A 20,705-nucleotide genomic window follows, 5' to 3' on the forward strand; every position below is an offset into this window, starting at 1 on the left:
AGAGGATAGGAGGAAACATAACCCCCTGTTATACCATAGTCTAAGAGAGGCTAGTGTAAGCGGGGAGGGAGGAGGCATACGCGTTAGATCAGTCCTGTATCCCCACAGCAGTGCCCGAAGATCTACATGAGCCAAGTCCTGCTCTATGGCGATAGAGGCCTTTAGAAAAGGATGCAGGAACCATTCTAAGACACGCGCTACATGAGTGGCCCTGTACTATGTCTCGAAGTCAGGGATGCCGGCACCACCCTGCAGTTTTGGGTGGGTGAGCAAATTGTGTTTCACCCTAGGCAGCTCCCGGCTCCATAGGAATCTAATGGGACCGTTTAAAGGAGGTATAGAAGTTTAGGTAGAGTGTCCATCTTCAGGGTGTTAATTCGTCCGAACCACGGTAAAGAGGACCCTCCCCATTCCTCCAAATCCTTCCGTATGCGGGAGAGCAAAGGGACATAATTTAAAGAAAAAAGATTGGAAAGATTGAAGGGGATAATGATCCCAAGATAAGAAATTCCCATTGCTTGCCACTGAAAAGAGAAATTCGCCTTAAGAGTGGTCATCGTAGCGTGGGGAGGGAGATGTTGAGAGCCTCAGTCTTTGAAATGTTAAGTTTGAAGTTGCTAAATGAGCCAAAGCTCACTCCAGGGAAGCCAGGACCTGGGGGGTGAGCATAATTTTTTGATCCAGGGACTCTCTCTGTCTGTCCCAAGAGGACAGGAAAAAGAAATGAAGTGTCCTGGCATGAAGTTGGGCCCAGATAACCGCTGGTATGCTTGCTGACATGAGGCCTAAAACTCTCAGGACATCTCTTCTGGAGAGCCAGGGTTTTTTTATTAGGTCCCCTGCTGCTGAGGCCAGTTTTGCCACTTCGACTTCTGGCAAGAAGAGCCTCTGCTGTCAGCCCTTTAGCCAGCTGAAGGATTGGCGGTAAATGGATATCGACGAAGTGTTCGAAGAGTTCCGTGTGCTTTGGCTGGTGTGTTTGGAGACTACCTAAAGGCCCTGGCTGGGTTTGGCCACAAGTACTCTATTTAGCATATCTGGTAAGAGTCCCCCTTATTTGGTGATTCTTATTGGTGGTGGCTTTTCTTGGTGTGCTTATCATCCTGTTTCATCTGCGGTACATCACCATATGCTGTATACATATTTCTTTCATGCTCCTTGGATCTTGTATCCATCCACACAATTGGAGGAATATTATCTGGACCATCAGCGGCAGTTTTTGATAAAGACCCTTGCTGGGGGATCCCAGCTGCAAGCTTTGATTGCTTGCCCTTCTGGTAAGCGCATAGTCATTTTCATCTTTTCACCGGTGGAGGATTTTTGTTTGCCAGTCACGTATAAAACATCACTCAATAATTTATTTATTTAATTTGAATTTTCAGTATATATTTATTGTTCTTTGGACACTTACGGACACTAATTTTTTCAATTCAATTGCACATTTATTTTCATATTTGTTTAGCGCAACTTATTTGTTTTGTTTTGAGGGTATAAGAGATATACCCTGAAGGTGCAGAAATGCCACTGCTTCCGCTAGGATTTTTGTAAATATCCTTGTGCTGGAAGTTATCCCGAATGGAAGCGCCATGAACTGCCAATGGAGGGTTTCTCCTTCCATCACTACAGCAAACCTCAGGAAAGCCTGATTATCTACGTGAATCGGCACATGAAGGTAGGCATCTTTGAGATCTAGAGTCACCAAGAAGGCCTCCTTCATGAGGTTCTTCCTTACCGAATAGATACTTTCCATAGTAAACTTCTTGTATACCAGAAACTTGTTCAGGTTTCTTAAGTTTACTATTAGACGGTATTTTCCAGACGGCTTGCGGACTACAAATACGTGGGAATAAAATCCCTGGTACTGCTGATCTTTCGGTACTGGTACTACCACTAGCTGCTCGGCTAGTTCCTGTATACCTTCCAGGAGAGCAGATCTTTTTAGGGCATCCCTGGGAAGATGTGTAAGGGTGATCATAGAGGGGGGTGTTGCCAAGAATTCTAGACGGTAGCCCTCTCGAACAATTTGGCAAATGTAAGGGCTGTTCGACATCTTTACCCACTGAGGTAAGAACTGGGACAGCCGACCCCCCACTCTGATCTTGGCGTCACTTAGACTGTTTGTCGCTGGTTTTGGGAGAAGGGAAAAGCAAGTTGTTCTTTTTATTCCCTTTACCAAAGTTCCAACGCATGTAGGGTTCCTTTTTGGTTTTCTGTTTAGCTTGCCCCTGGGGGCCTTGAAAAGTTTTCCTGAAACCTTCTTTTTTAGGTTTAACTGGAAATTTTTTGCCTTTTTCTGATGACCTCGCCAGAACGTCATCTAGGCCTTTTCCAAACAGAAGAGAACCCTGAAAGGGGATGCCACACAGTTTACCTTTAGATGTCGCATCTCCCTCCCAGGCCTTGATCCAAACAGCTCTCCTAGCTGAGTTAATTAAGGCTGCTGTTTTGGCTGATGCTCTTGCAGATTCAACTGCTGCATCCGCCAGGTAGGCAATAGCCTTCCTTATGACTGTTAGGGACTCTACCACCTCCTCTGCATCCGAGTTCTGAGACAGATGCTCGGTGAGTGTTTCCACCCAGATATCGGTGTTCCTGGCTACACATGCTGCTGCTAAGGCTGGACTCAAAGCTGCTGAATTAGCTTTACAAGCCTTCCTAAGGAGAGATTCTGCTTTGCGGTCCATCAAGTCTTTTATATTTCCCGCATCCTCAAAGGAGAGATCAGACAATTTTGTGACTTGTGATAAAGCCGCATCAAGTCTAGGGAGCTTAAAAAATACCTCCTCATCCTCCTGGGAAAAGGGAAACCTTCTTTTCCAGGTTTTTTGTTTGATAATTCTCCTTTCAGGATCCCTCCATTCCTGTAGGACTAACTCCTTAAGGGACTGGTGTAGAGGGAACACCCTAGACTGGGTGTCACCCAGACCCCTATAAACTTTATTGTGTGCCGAGGTTGGTTTAGGGGTCTCGGGAATTTCCTCTGTGGCATAGATGGCCTGGAGGAGACTCTCAAGATCTTCTACAGCAAAGAGGTGTCTCCTTAGTCGCATGTCTTCCTGAGACTGACTAACGGAGTCTCTGTCTGCCTCCCCTGAGCTGTGTCTAGATCTGGTCAGACTCACTACCTCACTTTCTTCATCCTCTGCCTGACCCAGAGGGGGTATAGGTGCAGGTGTGAAGAAAACACTTGGACCCTTAGTGAATAGACTTTCCTGGGAAGAAGTGCCCTCCCTGGGGGTAAGTTCCTCTATATCAGTCTGTACTGACTGCCCAGCTGCCTCTCGGAAAGCTTTAACTGTTGCTAGCATTTCCGATTGCATGGATGCAAGAAAACTCTTCATCATTGCCGCAGCCTCTTTTCCTGCCAAATTATTTATACATCTATAGCAGAAGGGTTTAGAATAGGATTTAGGGAGTTTCTCCTTACAATTCCCACACCTCTTATAGGAACAATGCCCTGTAGCGGCAGGAGACAGAACAGATGCCTCCTGGGCTCCGCTGGGGGATTCTGAAAAGACATGAGATGCACACCATTACTCCATCTTCCCCCCAAGACTGCTGGTTTGTACTGGGGAGGAAAGAAGCAAGCAAGAGGGGATCCAGATCCAGCTCTGGCCGCTCCCTAAAAGTCGGGAACTCTCGTTGCCACCTTCCTCTCTTTCCAGGGGGATAAGTATTCACCGACCCCCGACCTGGATCATGTCCGTCTTCCCATCCTCTTCCATGATGGGGGTTGACTGGGTCCTGGCTGCCGGAACCTCCGAATAGGCTTTCCGCAAGCCGACCCTCCACCGCCAACGCTGCTCTCCACGCTGCTTTGGGTACTTCCGGGTTGCGCCGCCGGGAACCGCCCCTTCCGGTGACGCGGTTCCTGCTTCTTCTCAGAGCGAGGCTTGGAGCGCAGCGTTCCGTCCCCAGGAAAGAGAGAGCGATTTGAAATGGCGGCGGTTTTACAGCACTCAGCAATGGCTTGCCTCCCCGCAGCTCAGAGCGCTGGTGCACACCTGGGGCGACCTGCGAGTTTGGACCAAAAAAGCCTACAGGTTAGTTCAGCCTTCCCCGGCCTCCCTAGAACCTGTCTCACAGGGGTACCTTCAACCCTTCCCGGTCTCTAGGTTTTTAGAAAAAAAAAAACATGTCGCTGTGTTCGAAGAAACACAATCAATACTGGGGAACAAGGGGAAGGGTGGGGCTTTTTAATCTGTCATGTGATTGTGTTTCCTGCAGGGAGGAGCCATCATCTCTCAGGTGCCGTCCTGGAAGGTGATAGGAGAAAAATAAAAATAAGTTGTGGTGGCTTTAAACCACAGGGAAACCCCTGTGAAGGCAAAACAAGTGAGGTGACTGATTCAACCAGGGCATGTTCAGTCCTCAGAGTCTCGGCGAGGCAGAGGCTTGGGGTTGCGTTTGCGGCCCTGTGTCTGCCACGGAGAGGCGAAGGGTAAACCCAGAGTAGTTGGGGTGAATGGCCAATCTGGGAGAGACACCTGTGGAAGTTCCAGTGTGCTGAGGAAAGTCGGCAGGTCTCCAAGCGTGCGAAAGATGGCGGTCTTGCCCTCATGGTGCACACGTAGGTGGAACGGGAATCTCCATTGGTATTTCATCTGCTTGGATTGCAGGAGTTGGGTAAGCGGCTTCAATGCTTTTCTCATCGCCAGTGTCTGACGCGACAGGTCTGGAAGGAGCATCACGGGGTGTCATTGAACAGTATAGTGTCTTGCGAGCTAGCCGCTCTCATGATGGCTTCCTTAATCTTACAAAAATGAACCCGGCACAGGGTGTCGAACGAAGGAGGGGTCCTGGATCCGCGAACCTGAGGTTCTGTGAACCCGGTCCAGCTCAATTGGGTCGTCCTTAGGGCGTTGCAGCAGTTGGTTAAAAATAGCGGTTACAGCTACAGGCAGGGTTTTGGCATCCTCTGATTCGGGAATTCCGCGAATGCGAATATTATTGCGACAACTACGGTTTTCGATGTCGTCCTGTTGGTACGCCAACTGCTGCAGCATGACAGTATGGGTGTTCAGAATTTTGTCATGCGTCTGTACTGCATTGCTGAGACTGTCTTTGGTGGCATCCAGGTCCTCAAAGCGTGCGCCCACGTCTTTTTTGAAGTCAGAATTTTTTCTCTTATAGGCCTTTTCAATCCTATGAACACAGTGTTCAAAATCAGCCTTAGTGGGCAGGGATCTAATATAGCTGTGCAGGGAACGGATCTGTGCCTCCATATCCCATCCCTCTACTGAGCCCAGGGAAGCATTAGAGCGGCTTCTGGTGAGCATAAAGTCAGATTCCCCAGGGAGAGGGAGATGGCGGTGTGTGCTCACCTGGGAGTGCAGGGATGACTCAGAGCGGGCTGGGGACGGAGGTGCCGGCGCCATCTTGGCTTCAGAACGGCGCTGTGATGCGGCCCGGGATCGGAGAAAATACTCCTCCAGGTCGCCTCCTTTTCGGTCCCCACCGGTTACCTTCTGTGCCCGGTGCTTGTCTTTCCCCATGTGCCGGTTTTGAGATGGTTTCCAGCAGTTATGTGGTCCGTGGAGCCGGAGGTTCAGGGAGCCAGGAGAAAGCACATCTCACTGCTCCATGCGTCAAGCCACGCCCCAATAAAATCCCTTTAAACGGTAATGCACTAGGTCGGTGCACCCTCCTTTTTCTTTTCTTTTGTAGCTTTATGAATTACCATGATTCTGAGGAGGGCTGCAGGATCATAGACTTTACACTGAAATTGGATCACGTTGCCCTATAGCAGAGAACACCAGAGCGCAGGAGAATTTTTTGTCCACCCATAATGCTTCAGCCTCAAAACACTCTCCTTCAACTAGGTCATCTTTCAAACTTGCTTTGAGATCACTTCTCAAATAGAGACAGACACCACAACTTTTCCGTTTTACTTTGCCTTTCTGAAAATGAGCATAGTCAGGAATATTAATAGTCCAGTCATGTGAAGAATACTGCAATACTCATTCTTCGCTTCGTGCCCAAAAGCGTCCAACTCACCTATTCTGCTTGGCATACTTCAGATATTGGGGAAGAATTTAATACGCTGTCACATTTTGTACACATATTTTGCATATTTTTTTTATTTTATAAAATGTAAAAAAAAAAAATGAATAAAAAGGTAAGATTAAAAATAAAAGGGAACTATATTAGTTTTTTTTATGTGAAAGAGTACAAAAAAGTATTACTTCAATACACGTAACCTATTTTTCAGCAGTACTTCAGTAGTGCAAAGTTTTGTGGATATTGTGATAACCACATTGTAACCTGCATCTGCAGCTTAGCTTTTTGACCTAAATTGTTTAAAAAAATTAAATAAGTCATATAATTTATGCCAACACATGCATAATGGTGTTAAATGAGCCTTTACACTGTTCCTTGAAATTATCTTACACTTGTAAATCCGACACATTAACCTCTTATATGGACAAAGCATAATTAGCAAGCCAAAAATGATAAAGTAACTTGATGAATCAGAGAATTTTTTTTTCTTTAAAGGGTCATTACACCCAAAACTGATAATCCATTTAATGCTACAAAGCTGAATTATTTGCCAACTATTAATATTTCTGTGTTTCAGCAAAACTGAACCTCCTAAAATGATGATTGTATATTTGAAATGTCAGTCTTCTGACGGCGTATCAATTCCTTTGCGCAAGGATATCATTAACTATCCCACACTGTAAAATCCATTATACAAAGTAGGTGCATACTTTGTAACTTACACATAAATATTGCCAGTTTAGGTATATATGAGGCTAATCCAACTTCCTAGAATATCAATTCTGGGTGGACAACATTGATACAGCTATACATTGCACGTTTCCTCAATCTAAATTTACAACAATTACCATAATTACAACTGTGATTAAAATTAAAGGGGTTGTAAAGGAAAAAAATGTTTTTCATAATAAGCATCCTTTACCTGCAGATATTCCTCTTTTCACTTCCTCGTTGTTCATTTTTGCTCAGAAGTTGCTCTATTTCTTCTCTGTTCACTTCCTGCTTGTCTGATTGTTACTCACCACCGTGAAGGGAGGCTTTACTGAGGTGGTCAGTGATGTGCTCGCGCCTCCTGGGAACTACATCTGTGCGGCAGGACGCTCTCCACGTGTTAGAGACTTCAAGGACGTGTGAATTACTGGGTGTGCCGCAATGCATACTGGGAAATGTAGTTCTTACACGAATGAGCACCGCAAAGCAGGAAGTGAATGAGAGAACAGAAACTAGAACGCCAGAGGTGATATAGATGAATGAATTTAATAGGTATTTACTAGTTTTTTAACAGAATCATTACACTATTCTGTCTGTATACCTTGCAGACATTAATTTTAGGCAAAAATTGTTTTCCTTTACAACTCCTTTAAGGTTGTCCCCGACACTAGTATTGGTATCGGTACCGATACCGAACATTTGCCTGAGTACATGTACTCGAGTAAATGCTCCGATGCTTGATCTGATATCTGGACAGTCAGGCGTGATCGGTGCGCCGTTGGGCGGAGTTACAAGCATCGATCCCCCTGTATAGATTTCAATAAAGCAGCTGACAGCCGTTCTCCTCCTCTACCTCCTGCGGCTTTCAGCTGCTTTATTCAAATCTATACAGGGGGATTGGTGCTTGCAACTTCTTCCACCGCTACACCGATCACCCCTGACTGTTCCTGTGTCCTCCTCCAGTCCCACTCTCTGTCCTCCTCCATGCTCCTGTTCCCCCTCCGGGCTTCGCTCTGGTCCCCCTTCATACTTCTTCATCCCCTTTATCCTCGATCTGTCAGGATGGAAAGCGGAGGAAGGAGCTGGTAAATCTGTCCTTTACCAGCTCCTTCCTTTTCTGAATGAACAGAGTCAGTGATCACTGACTGTCCATTCATAACTTAGCATCATAAACTGTGTTTATGATGCTTCAATTTATGAATGAAGAGGAGCCTCCGTCTCCTCTCCATTCACCTTCAGTGCAGTTGAGGCTGCAAAGAGAGGGACTGGGAAATGTGTCCACAGTCCCTTTCTCTGTCTCAAAGGGGAGATGTTAGGGAGTCGACTGTTAAGTAATCGATAATGGTCATCGGCGAGCACTTGGAAAAAAAAGTATCGGTACTTGTACTCATTCTTAAAAAAGTGGCATTGGGACAACCTTAATTAAAATAATCTCTCTTTTAGTAGCAGTTGCAGCTATTATCACATAAAATGTTATCACATAAAATAATTACCTAGCTTCCAGGACTGGTTTGAGATCTGGTGTGGGCAACGTTGGGTGACTAAATTCATCCTCGAGATTTAAGGGGATATTGAATGGAATTCCAACACGAATTGTAGAATCCACAGTACCCAAAACAAATTTAAAAGGTTTACCCTCTGACAGAAAAAAATACAAAAGGGGAAAATATATAAAAGGGGCTAAATCAATGAAGAATGCATTTAAACATTAAGCTCATATGTCACCAATGTGTGAGCAAAGGATTTCTCATGATAGATTAAAGGATAAGTTCATCTTTTGTACCATGTTATACCCATGTAAGAGATGCACTGGCCCCTGCTCTCCCCTTCTGAAAGCTAGCGGGGTATATCCCCACCCCCCGCTAGCTGTCACAATCTACAGAAAACACATCATCCATTAACAAAGTTCTGTGAATAGGAAAAGTACAAGGTCTGAAAGCCTTTGCGGCTGTCGGATTTTACTTCTCGATGAACTACCATGGCGCTGTTGAGTGCTGTGGTAGTTCATTAAGTCTAACTGTCACATTGTAACTGCCTGGCTGTATGGAAGTATGGGCATTCAGATACACAGACAGTCTTCAGGACCGTGGCATTACACCCAAAAACTGCTGGGTGTAATGCCTTTTTTAAGATACATTACAAAATAAATGCATATTTGTTAACTGAAAAAAAGATATTTTTTTGTAAAGGTGAAGACATCTTTTAAGGCTACACTCATATGGGCAATCAGGGCCAGACAGTGCATTCCTGTGTATGTAAACAGCTGAGGAGGGAAGTCTATATAAAAACAATAACATTCTGGCAGGTAGCCGTTTCTGCCCACTCCTGTTCACAAGTATTTGCACATCCATTAGTTACCTGTGGTTAGGGACAGATGATCCAACCAGGATACAACCAATCTATCGTATCATCATATGCCTGTACCTGCAGGTAACTGCTGAATGTGTGGATACCAACAAACTTTGACAGATGGCTGCGGCTCCTATCGGGCTCTCTTGCTTTGCGATTACTGCTGCAGGAAAAATTATTTCCTGGAAGTAGATAATTTAACCACTTGACAACCGGGCCTATTTTGGCACTTCTCTCCTTCATGTAAAAATCACAATTTATTTGCTAGAAAATTAATCAGAACCCCCAAATATTATATATATTTTTTTAGCAGACACACTAGGGAATAAAATGGCGGTCATTGCAACTTTATTTCTCGCACAGTATTCGCGCAATAATTTTTCAAACACCTTTTTTTGGGGGGGAAAAAACGGTTTCATTAATTAAAAAATAACAAAACAGTAAAGTTAGCCCAATTTTTTGTATAATGTGAAAGATGATGTTACGCCGAATAAATAGATACCCAACATGTCACGCTTTAAAATTGCGCACACTCATGGAATGGCGCCAAACTTCGGTACTTAAAAATCTCCATAGGCGACACTTTAATTTTTTTTACAGGTTACTATTTTCGAGTTACAGAGGAGGTCTAGTGCTAGAATTGTTGCACACGCTCTAACGCACGCGACAATACCTCACATGTGGGGTTTAAACGGCGTTTACATATATGGGCGGGACTTGCATGCGTGTTCACTTCTGCGCACGAGCTACCGTTTTCATTTTATTTTACTTAATTTTTTTATTTTTACACTTTATTTTTATTCTTTTTGATCACCTTTTATTCCTATGTAAACATCCCTTGTAATAGGAATCAGGAATTTAGTGCGACAGGTCCTCTTTATGGAGAGTTGTGGGGTCTCCTCCAGGCTTACAAGCATGAAATCAGTGAAAAAACATTCAGCGATCTCACACCGACAGCCGCGATTGCGGCTTTGTTTACTTCCGGGTACCGGGCATGATGTTATAACGCCGCGCCCGGGCCTCCGACGGTCATAGAGATGACTGGTGACCATCTGGTCACCAGTCATCTCTATGCTTCCCCAGCCAGCGCCAGCCGATTCGCTCTCCAGGCCCCCGATGGCACGGGAGAGCCCGGAGAAGCACCGGATGACTCCCCTCCCGCTGCCTATAAGAATGATCAAGCGGCGGAACTGCTTTGATCGTTCTTATTGTGCACAGAATCGCCGGCTGAAGACGGTGATATCTAAATGATGCCTGTAGCTGCAGGCATAATTCAGATATCACCGCAGAAAGTCAAGGACGTAATTTGACGCTCGGCGGTTGTAAAGTGGTTAAACTACCCATAAATTAAAACAATGCACTAAACAAGAAGCCAAATGAAATGAAGCAGATGAAGCAGATAGGACTATATCACTGAGCGTTCCAACTTTTTAAACTTGATATGGATTCTATACTTACAGTATTTCTGCACTTGTTTTGTATTTTGACATTTTGCTGCACTCGAATAGTGCTCTCATATAAAATACAAACTAGAGATGCACCAAAATTTCAGCTGTTGAAACATTTTAGCAATTTCAGCCCAAAATGTTGTTAATCGGCATTCGGCTATGGTGACAATAATGGCACAGAAAACGCACTGCGATTTTAAGACCAATTTAACATACTGTGCTTATGGGGTGCTTTTCAAAGGTCATGTGACTCAAAAACCTCCATCAAAAACATAACAGCGCGTTAATGATGTGTTCTTGCTGCGTTTTCAATGCATTTGAACTGGGAGGTGCGTTTTTTTAACTGACCAAAAATGCACCACAATGGAATCGCAACGGACCAGTGTGAAGACATGCGGTATCTCACAAAACTGAGTACACCCCTCACATGTTTGTAAATATTTTATAATAACTTTTCATGTGACAACACTGAGGAAATTACACTTTGCTACAATGTAAAGTAGTGAGTGTACAGCTTGTATAACAGTGTACATTTGCTGTACCCTCAAAATAACTCAACACAGCCATTAGACCACTTTCACACTGAGGCACTTTTCAGGCGCTTTCATGCTAAAAACAGCGCCTATAAAGCTCATGAAAATGTATTTCCATTAAAATAAATGAATGCTTTCACACTGGGACAGTGGGCTGGCAGGGCTTTGAAAAACTCCCCTCTCCATTTAAAAGAATAGAAAGCTCTTCAAAAGCACTTGAAAAGCGCTCAGTGTTTTCACTGGCAGTTTAGAAGCGCCTCAGTGTGAAAGTGGCCTTAATGTCTAAACCGCTGGCAACAAACGTGAGTACACCCCTAAGTGAAAATGTCCAAATTGGGCCCAATTACAGTATCATGTGACTCGTTAGTTTTACAAGGTCTCAGGTGTGAATGGGGAGCAGGTGTGTTAGATTTGGTGTTTTCATTTTCACCGTCTCATACTGGTCATTGGAAGTTCAACATGGCACCTCATGGCATAGAAGTGTCTGAGGATCTGAAAAAAGGATGTGTTTCTCTACATAAAGATGGCCTAGGCCATGGGTGCCCAACCATTGGCCCGGGGGCCACATGTGGCCTGCGGAGCCCTCTGATGTGGCCCTCGGCCTCCTGCTCTGGGATAGCAGGTTGGCAAGCCCAGATCACGGTTTGCCGACCGCCATCCCAGAGCAGCAGTTTTGTGAATGAAGCCACTGGTAGAGGAATCAAGCACTGAGCCATAGACTTTTGTTATTACCTGCGGGTTTGTTGCGCTTTCAGAAAGTGCGCCACACCTGCAGGATATAATAGAAGTTTATGGCAAAGTGCAGCTAACCCTCAAAAAATTCACAGATGCACTGCGCTGCACCTGCGGTTTGGGCAAATCGCAGTGCATCAGTGTGAAAGCAGCCTTAGGCCCCTTTCACATGATCGGTCCGACTCAATCAGACTTAATATTCACCTCTATGAAGCAGTAAACAGACACAGACTTGTGTCTGTTTACACCCGCCTCCCTAACAAAAAAAAAAATAGAAAGGGATCTGCCCCTTTTTGTCTTGGCTAATCGGATTGGATCAGAGGGCCCATAGAGTAGAGTGGGCTGTGTCCATGGACACGGACCTGTCATCCTCCTGCTCCGCAACCAGTTACCAATTCGCTTAAGTGGCCCTCGCTCTTCAAAAGGTTGGACACCCCTGGCCTAGGCTATAAGAAGATTGTCAAAACCCTGAAACTGAGCTGCAGCACGGTAGCCAAGACCATACATCGAATTTAACAGGACAGGTTCCACTCAGAACAGGCCTCACCATGGTTGAACAAAGAAGTTGAGTGCACGTGCTCAGCATCATATCCACAGGTTGTCTTTGGGAAATAGACATATGAGTGCTTGCCAGCATTGCTGCAGAAGTTTGGGGGGGGGGGGGGGGATCAGCCTATCAGTGCTCAGAACATATGCATCAAATTGGTCTGCATGGCTGTCGTCCCAGAAGGAAGGCTCTTCATAATATGATGCACAAGAAAGGCCCCAGACAGTTTGCTGAAGGCAAGCAGACTAAGGACATGTATTACTGGAATCATGTCCTGTGGTATGATGAGACCAAGATAAACTTATTTTGTTCAGATGGTGTCAAGTATGTGTGGCGGCAACCAGGTGAGGAGTATATAGACAAGTGTATCTTGCCTACAGTCAAGCATGCTGGTGGGAGTGTCATGGTCTGGGGCTACACGAGTGCTGCCGGTGTCCTGCCGAAAATGTTCCCCTGGCGGATTTGGACCCCCCTATACTGCGCAGGCCTGGCACAGGAGCAACACTTGCGCAGTACAAATCTCAACCGAGCCTACCAAGCCTCCGAAAATAGCCGAACATGTACAGCTGACATTCAGCTCTACACGACGCATGCGCCAATTTGCCGCACGCTCACGATACTAATGCCGCACACTCCCGATGCTAATGACCCCCCGTGCTCCCAACCTTGCAAGGGGCAGGAGTGATTTAAACAATAAAGTACACGTCTTAGCAGGGAATGTTGATCATCGGGTTTTGCAATGGCAATGTTGATGGGCGCATTTGCACATGTAACTCACAAAAGAGACGCTATTTTTGTGTTCGTTAAATAGGTCGCATAAACCCGCTCGTCAGCATTGCAAAACCCACCCATCAACCCGCCCTGCTAAGACGTGTACTTTATTATTAAAATCACCCCGCCCCTTGCAGAGTAGCACTAGCATCGGGAGCATGCGGACATATGCCATAATCATTGTGCATCAGTGTTCGGCTACACCGCATACTAGCTCATTATGAAATACTTACCTTAGAACGAGGCGTCGGTAACTCATCTGGACCCAGAAGACACGCCAAGGCAAAATGTCAGCTACCTCGGTGTGTCTTCCGGGTATCGCGGCTTCATCGATGTGAGTGGCTGAAGTCGCGATGTCGTCACTCCTGCACTTGCGCGTGGAAGACTTCTTTTCAGCAAGGTCTGGCATCTGTCGGGTTTCAGCCGAAAATCTCCTGTGTGAATGCGCCGCTGCAGTCATCGGCTCATTTCGAGGGGAATATCTCCTAAACCATACAGGTTACAGTTTACCTGCAGGTAAAAGTTAAAAAAATGAGTATACAACTGCTTTAAGCAGAGCATGATCCCCTCCCTTCGGAGACTGAGCTGCAGGGCAATATTCCAACATGATAACAACCCCAAACACACCTCCAAGACGACCACTGCCTTGATAAAAAAGCTGAGGGTAAAGGTGATGGACTGGCCAAGCATGTCACCAGACCTAAACCCTATTGAGCATCTGTGGGGGATCCTCAAACTAAAGGTGGAGGAGCGCAAGGTCTCTAACATCCACCAGCTCAATAATGTCATCATGGAGAAGTGGAAGAGGACTCCAGTGGCAATCTGTGAAGCTCAGGTGAACTCCATGCCCAAGAGGGTTAAAGGTTTTTATGCATTAAAGATAATAAACCTTCTGTGTGTAGCAGCCAGCTATCCAGTACACTCCTCCTGATTGGCTGAGACAGAGCAGCAGCACTATTGGTTCCCGCGGCTGTCAAACAACCTGTAGCAAGCTGCTAGCTGAGGGGCACTTAAAGGAGGGAGGGACTAGGCGCAGCAAAAAGTGACCCGAGAAGAGGAGGATCTGGGCTGCTCTGTGCAAAATCAACTTCACAGAGGAGGCAAGTATGACATAATCGTTATTTTTTTTTAAAAACAAGCCTTTACAGTCCAGAGGATGTAAAGTGGCCTCCACCTGATATTTGGGCTGAGGACATAAGGATGGAAGAACAATGGGACAAATCCACAAAGCAGATGCGCCGACTTAACTCGAGATTTCTAATTTTACACGGCGCATATCTTTGCGCCTGATCCTCAAAACGAGATACACATGAAATTCCGGTATTTCCGTCCTACCTAAAATAATTACACCGGCGCTTCTTTGTGCGCAAATTACGCTAGACACGCCGCTGTATTTGATAGGCAAAGATGCAAATGAGGGAGATAGAGCGATCCACAAGATTAAGTGTGTGCGGCTTAGATTACGACCTGTGCGCTTCTGTTAGTTTCCCGGAGCAATTTTACACTTTATAAAAGCAGCCCTAATTTTACACATGCCGTGTAAAGGTCAGCTAAAGCAATACCATGAAGGAAGAGCTGACCACACACACTTGCTGGACTACAATCTGTATGCCACCATGCCAGGGGCATCCATGCCCCTATCTATAATAGTGACTTTAGTAACCCAGGGTACCCCCTCTTCTGAGGGAACAGCAGTCAGGAGACGCCTCGCAGAATGCATATTTGCAGAGTAAACGCACATTAATGATGTCACAATGAGAATGCATGAATGCACGCCACTGTGGTCCCTAGCACAGACACATCACATGCACATCGAATTGGATTAGATCCAAGTCCCCCCCCCCTTTGGTACTTGGGAGTAGCAACGCCACGCCACGGCTCCAATTATGTCACTGTGCATTCATACACCATTCAGGAACCTGGGATCACTTCTCCCTGGTCCTGGGGATCCCTACTCCACCAAAACTGAGGGTGACACAATTATTTTATCAGGAATGCCACCCCCCACATTCACACATCATTCACACACATAAATCAAATCATAAGTACAGAACACCAAATTAAATAATAAAAAACAAAAAAAAAACATAAAAATAAAAAAACAAAAGTATCCCTGCTAATTATCGGCGGCGATTGCTACGCCTTGGCTGGCCACAGGCACGGCCACGCCCTCGCGGAGGATGTCCATTGGGGGGGTGTGAGCTGGGGAAGGAGGAGCCTCCTGGGGGGTGAGCAGGGGAAGGAGGAGCCTCCTGGGGGGGTGAGCAGGGGAAGGAGGAGCCTCCTGGGGGGGTGAGCAGGGGAAGGAGGAGCCTCCTGGGGGGGTGAGCAGGGGAAGGAGGAGCCTCCCCTGCTGGCCTGCCCTCCAAGGCCACTGCAATTCTACTGAGACAGGCAGTGAGGGCAGCCGCATTGGCCTGGCCAGACCTAGTATTGTCCTGCACAGCCTGGGTCAGGGCAGTCACCTCCCGGGCCACGCCTGTTGTGGCGGTCTGTAGGTCGTTCATGCATGTAATGACCGCCACTGAGTTGGTGGCCACATAACCGACTGCCCCCATCATTACACCCAGGCTGTGCTCCATCTGGGTAATTTTTTGGAGCATTTTAGCCAGAGTGCGGGTCTGCCGGGCATTGTCCCTCAGCAGACTGACCTGCAGACGCTCGGCCACCTCCATGGTGTCCTGGGTCGCCATCCTGCCTGCCCCTGAGGCTTGTGGTCTGGGAGGAGGGGATAGAGTGACCCTTGTGGGTGGAGATCCGATGCTGCCGCCAGGAGAGTGAGGACTTGAGTGAGGGCAAGATGGCCCCCACCCGTCCTCATAGCTCTGCTGGGCGGAAGTGACGTCAAAACGTCAGTCCCGCCCAGCCTCTTAAAGAGACAATTTTTTTTCTGTCATTTTTTTAAATGACAAATTTTCCTTTTTCTTTTTTTTTTTTGCATTTAAGCCTAAATATGAGATCTGAGGTCTTTTTGACCCCAGATCTCATATTTAAGAGGACCTGTCATGCTTTTTTCTATTACAAGGGATGTTTACATTCCTTGTAATAGGAATAAAAGTGATCATTTTTTTTTTTTTTTATATTTTAGTGTAAAAAATAATAAAATCAATAAAATTAAATAAGAAAACAAAAAAAAATTTTTTTTAAAGCGCCCCGTCCTGACGAGCTCGCGTGCAGAAGCGAACGCATACGTGAGTAGCGCCCGCATATGAAAACGGTGTTCAAATCACACAAGTGAGGTATCGCCGCGATCGTTAGAGCGAGAGCAATAATTATAGCCCTAGAGCTACTCTGTAGCTCAAAAAATGCAACTTATAGAATTTTTTAAACGTCGCCTATCTAGATTTTTAAGGGTAAAAGTTTGACGCCATGCCACGAGCGGGCGCAATTTTAAAGCGTGACATGTTGGGTATCATTTTACTCGGCGTAACATTATCTTTCACAATATATAAAAAAATTGGGCCAAATTTATTGTTGTCTTATTTTTTAATTCAAAAAAGTGAATTTTTTCCAAAAAAAGTGCGCTTGTAAGACTGCTGCGCAAATACGGTGTGACAAAAAGTATTGCAATGACCGCCATTTTATTCTCTAGGGTGTTAGAAAAAAAAATATATAATGTTTGGGGGTTTTAAGTAATTTTCTAGCAGAAAAAAATGTTTTAGTCTTGCAAACACCAAATCTGAAAAACACCTGAGGTCTTTAAGTGGTTAAGGAGCTCCTTCCTCCTGGCCGGGGGGGTGTTCCGGCTCTCAGGGCCATGCAGATATCGCCCATATCGCACGATGCCCCGAGCAAGAATTCGCTTCTCTCCCAGGGTGAAATTAAGCTTCCTGCGCTTGGGGGCCATCACAGACACCACCCAGCACCAAGAAACTCACCCAAAAAACAATCACCAATACACACCCAACAAACAGACAAAAATATACACCCAAAAAACAGACAAAAATCTAAACACACAAGCAGACAGCTACTATAAATTCTAAATAAAACACGAACAAAAAACTAACAAAATACAAGCACAAAAAAAAAAACAACAAAAACAATAACAAACAAATTAACAAAATACACTTATCAAAAACAAACACCAACTAGACTCTCCAACTCCTCAAACACTTTTCTCACAAACACAACTTAACAACACACCAACAAACGTTAAGAGCAGAAGCAAATTGCTCATGGAAGGGAAACACTGGGATATACTTTTGCAAGGGAAGTGTGTTTGACTGGGGCTTTTTATACACAGGGCGATCCTCAAACTAAGTACGCTTGGCCTTTTACCTATATCACTGATTGCGCCGAGCAAAGTTCTGCACATGCGCAGTGAGCAGCAGATTCGTGCGCGCATGCGCTGTACGGCCGGCCCTTCATTTGCATGGGGTCATGGCTCATTACAATGAAGCACGCCCACTTCCTTCCCACTTGCAATAACCCCGCCTTACGCCTCGGAATTTAAGTTACGCTGGCGCAATTTTGTGCATTTGCGGATACGGCACTTATGACACCAACTTAGGGCGCCGTAACTTAAATGACATAAGTTTTGAGTAACTTAATTTGCGCCGCTGGCTGTGGATTTGGCCCAATGTCCACATTAATGTGAAAAGCCGAAACGACCTTTGGGAGAAAAGACGGCTGCGGCCGCAGCACCACCGTATCCTTATGGATGACCAAGTAGGGAGCCTTGCAAGACAAGGCCGCCAGTTAAGACAGACACTCGTTTGATCGAGGTAATTGCTACCAGAATAAAATCACCTTTTGTGACAGTCAACAAAAAAAACTCCCGAATGTCCTCAAAGGGAGCATCCAGAAGCACCGAAGGACTAAATTCAAGTCCCATGGGGGTAGTGGAGGGCGCACCGGAGGGGCCACATGCCAGACCCCCTGAACAAACGTATGCACCAAGGAGTGCGATGCCAAGGGCCGTTGAAAGTAGACAGCCAGAGCAGAAATGTGACTCCTAACCGTACTTAAGGCGAGAGCCTAATCCACTCCCTGCTGTAAAAACAGCAGAATCCTTAACACCACGTATGTACGAGGGCGCCATTTCATCTCCTTACACAGAGATGTAGGCCTTCCACGTATGACAGTAAAACCTACGTTAGGTAGACTTCCGTGCACACAGCACGGTAGAGACCACCGAGCCCAATAGGCCTCGGTCCATCAGCCCCTGGCTCTCAACAGCCACGCCGCTAAAGCCAGCAACTGTAAAACAGGATGGAAGATCGGACCCTGCGACAGAAGATCTTCTCTCAGGGGAAGACGCTAGGGGGCGTCTGCCACCAGACGCACCAGGTCCGCGTACCAAGAGCGACGCGGCCAATCTGGGGCGATCAGGATTGATGGAATCCCTTCGCCTACCACTCTGCGCAGCAGGCGAGGAAGAAGCTTCAGAGGAGGGAAGGCGTAAATTAGGCGATAGTGACCCAAGGCACCACCAACGCGTCTACCCACGGGTCCTTCGATCTGGCCACTAATCGTGGCACCTACCAATTGAGACGGGACGCTAGAAGGTCCACGTCCGGAGTGCCCCACTTTTGGCACAGACCCTGAAACACCTGCGGGTGGAGAGACCACTCTCCTTGGTCTAGTGCAGTGCGACTTAGGAAGTCGGCTTGCCAATTCTGTACTCCCGGAATGTACACGGCCGATAGAGCCGGAACAGACCTTTAAGCCCACCGAAGGATGTGCGCGACCTCCGTCGCTGCAGCTGAACTCTGTGTGCCTCCCTGATGATTGACGTACGTGGCGTTGTTGGACTGGATCCTGACCGGTCGGCCCTGCAGATCCAGGGACCACCTGGCAAGGCACAGCTTGATTGCTCGGAGCTCCAGAATATCGATCGGTAGACGGGACTCCTCCTGAGTCCAGCACCCCTGGGCTGACTGGGTGCCCCAAACGCCCCCCCAACCGGAGAGGCTGGCATCCATCGTGACCACTGTCCAGTGGCATGGCAGAAAACAACTTCCCGGTCCGAAGCACCGGAGACGCCAGCCACCACACCAGGGGAGACTTGACCAGTTGATCCAATTGAATCTGGTAATCCAGAGATGACGGAATCGTGTCCCAACGTGACAGCCGTTCCCTCTGTAGCACCCTGGTGTGGAATTGGGCATACGGAACCGCCTCGAAAGAGGCCACCATCAGACCCAGAACCCTCATGCAGAATCGCAGAGATGACCACTTCTAGGTCGACAACTGCTGCACTGCAGATTGCAGAGTCTGAAGTTTCTCCGTTCTCACCTCGGCGGATCCAGGACTAGTCCCAGGTATTCCAGTCCCTGAGACGGAATCAACACTGACTTCTGGACAATACAGAAGCCAGCCGAACTCTTGGAAAGTCTGACACGTGATAGACATGTCCCCTACTAATTTTGAGTCTGAAGAAGCTTGTAAGAGAATGTCATCCAGATATCCCACGATAACAAACCCCCGCTGTCACAGCAGGGCCAGTATCGGGACGAGCACCCTGGTGAAAACCTGTGGTGCCAACACCAAGCCGAACGGGAGGGCCACAAATTGAAAATGGTCCTCCCCGACCGCAAAGCACAGAAATCTCTGGTGCTTTGAGCATATGGAAACATGCAGATACGCGTTCATAACATCCAGGGACGCCAGAAAATCCCCCTGATGGGTGTCGATATCACCGAGCGGATCGACACCATCCTGAATTTTTTGCACTTTGACAAAATAAATGAGGGCCTTGAGGTCCAGGATTGGACGGACCCCGTCCTTCTTGGGGACTACAAACAGATTGGAGTAAAACCCCTGAGACCGTCCCATCTAGGGAACTGGCACAATCACTCCCCCGACCAGAAGATCCTGGACAGCCCCTGACGGAGCCAACCGGCGAACCAGAGGAAGCCAGAGGTTGGAGGAAAAAAAAAAATCCTGTTTGGTAGTCAAGAGAGAAACTATCTTGTACCCCGAGGAAACTACTTCGCAACCCCAACGGTCGTAGAGGAGAGACCTCCATCGAGCCGCGAAGCCGGTCACCCACCCGAGACACGGGCGGGGGCAGACCTTCAGGCGGAAGCAGGTTTTTCCGCAGACTTGTTGGGCTTGCGGTACCAGGTGCGCTGCTGCCCCGCAGCGGGGGTCTAAGCACCTTGCAAACCTTCCCCCACCGCACAGGACGGGCGAAAAAAAAACCTTCGGGGTAGTAAAGGAGGGCCCTTGCTCATGGCGAGGCCCCTAGCCCTTCCCAGACTGTGGGAACAGTGTGCTCATACCACCCGTGGCATCCTTAAAGATGCCATTCAGGGATGCCCCAAAAGACCGTTCACCCTTTAAGGGAAAATCCACCAAGGCCTTCTCTGAGGACTAGTTCGCAGACCAGCACTTCAGCCACACAAGGCGGCGCAGTACCACCGCATAGGCGGAAGCCCTGGAAAGCAAGAGCGTAACCAGGACCAACTCACAGACAAATTTTAGACCCAGAACTAATTGTTCAGCCATGTCCTTGCAGGTCTCGGAAGCCTCCAGCTCCTGCAGCAAGAAAACGTTGCCCATACAGTCAGAGTCCGTGACACCAGCGCCCCGGCAAAAAACAATTTCACAGCCAACCCCTACAGCGAACATGGAGCGGCCACAGCCCCCATTCTCCCATCCGCGGGGTCC

At 47.0% G+C, this 20,705-nt stretch overlaps 1 protein-coding gene across 1 annotated transcript in view; it reads right to left on the minus strand.

Annotated features, from left to right (window-relative positions):
- The window catches only part of SMCHD1 (structural maintenance of chromosomes flexible hinge domain containing 1), a 504,574-nt gene that overhangs the window by 296,044 nt on the left and 187,825 nt on the right, over positions 1–20,705 (minus strand). Inside the window, exon 20 of the mRNA XM_040354031.1 lies at positions 8,205–8,349. Within this exon, the coding sequence (XP_040209965.1) occupies positions 8,205–8,349 (145 nt within the window). The remainder of the gene's footprint in view (positions 1–8,204; positions 8,350–20,705) is intronic.

The sequence above is a fragment of the Rana temporaria genome, chromosome 5 (genome assembly GCF_905171775.1).
Source record: "Rana temporaria chromosome 5, aRanTem1.1, whole genome shotgun sequence".
In the NCBI taxonomy this organism is placed as follows: domain Eukaryota; kingdom Metazoa; phylum Chordata; class Amphibia; order Anura; family Ranidae; genus Rana; species Rana temporaria.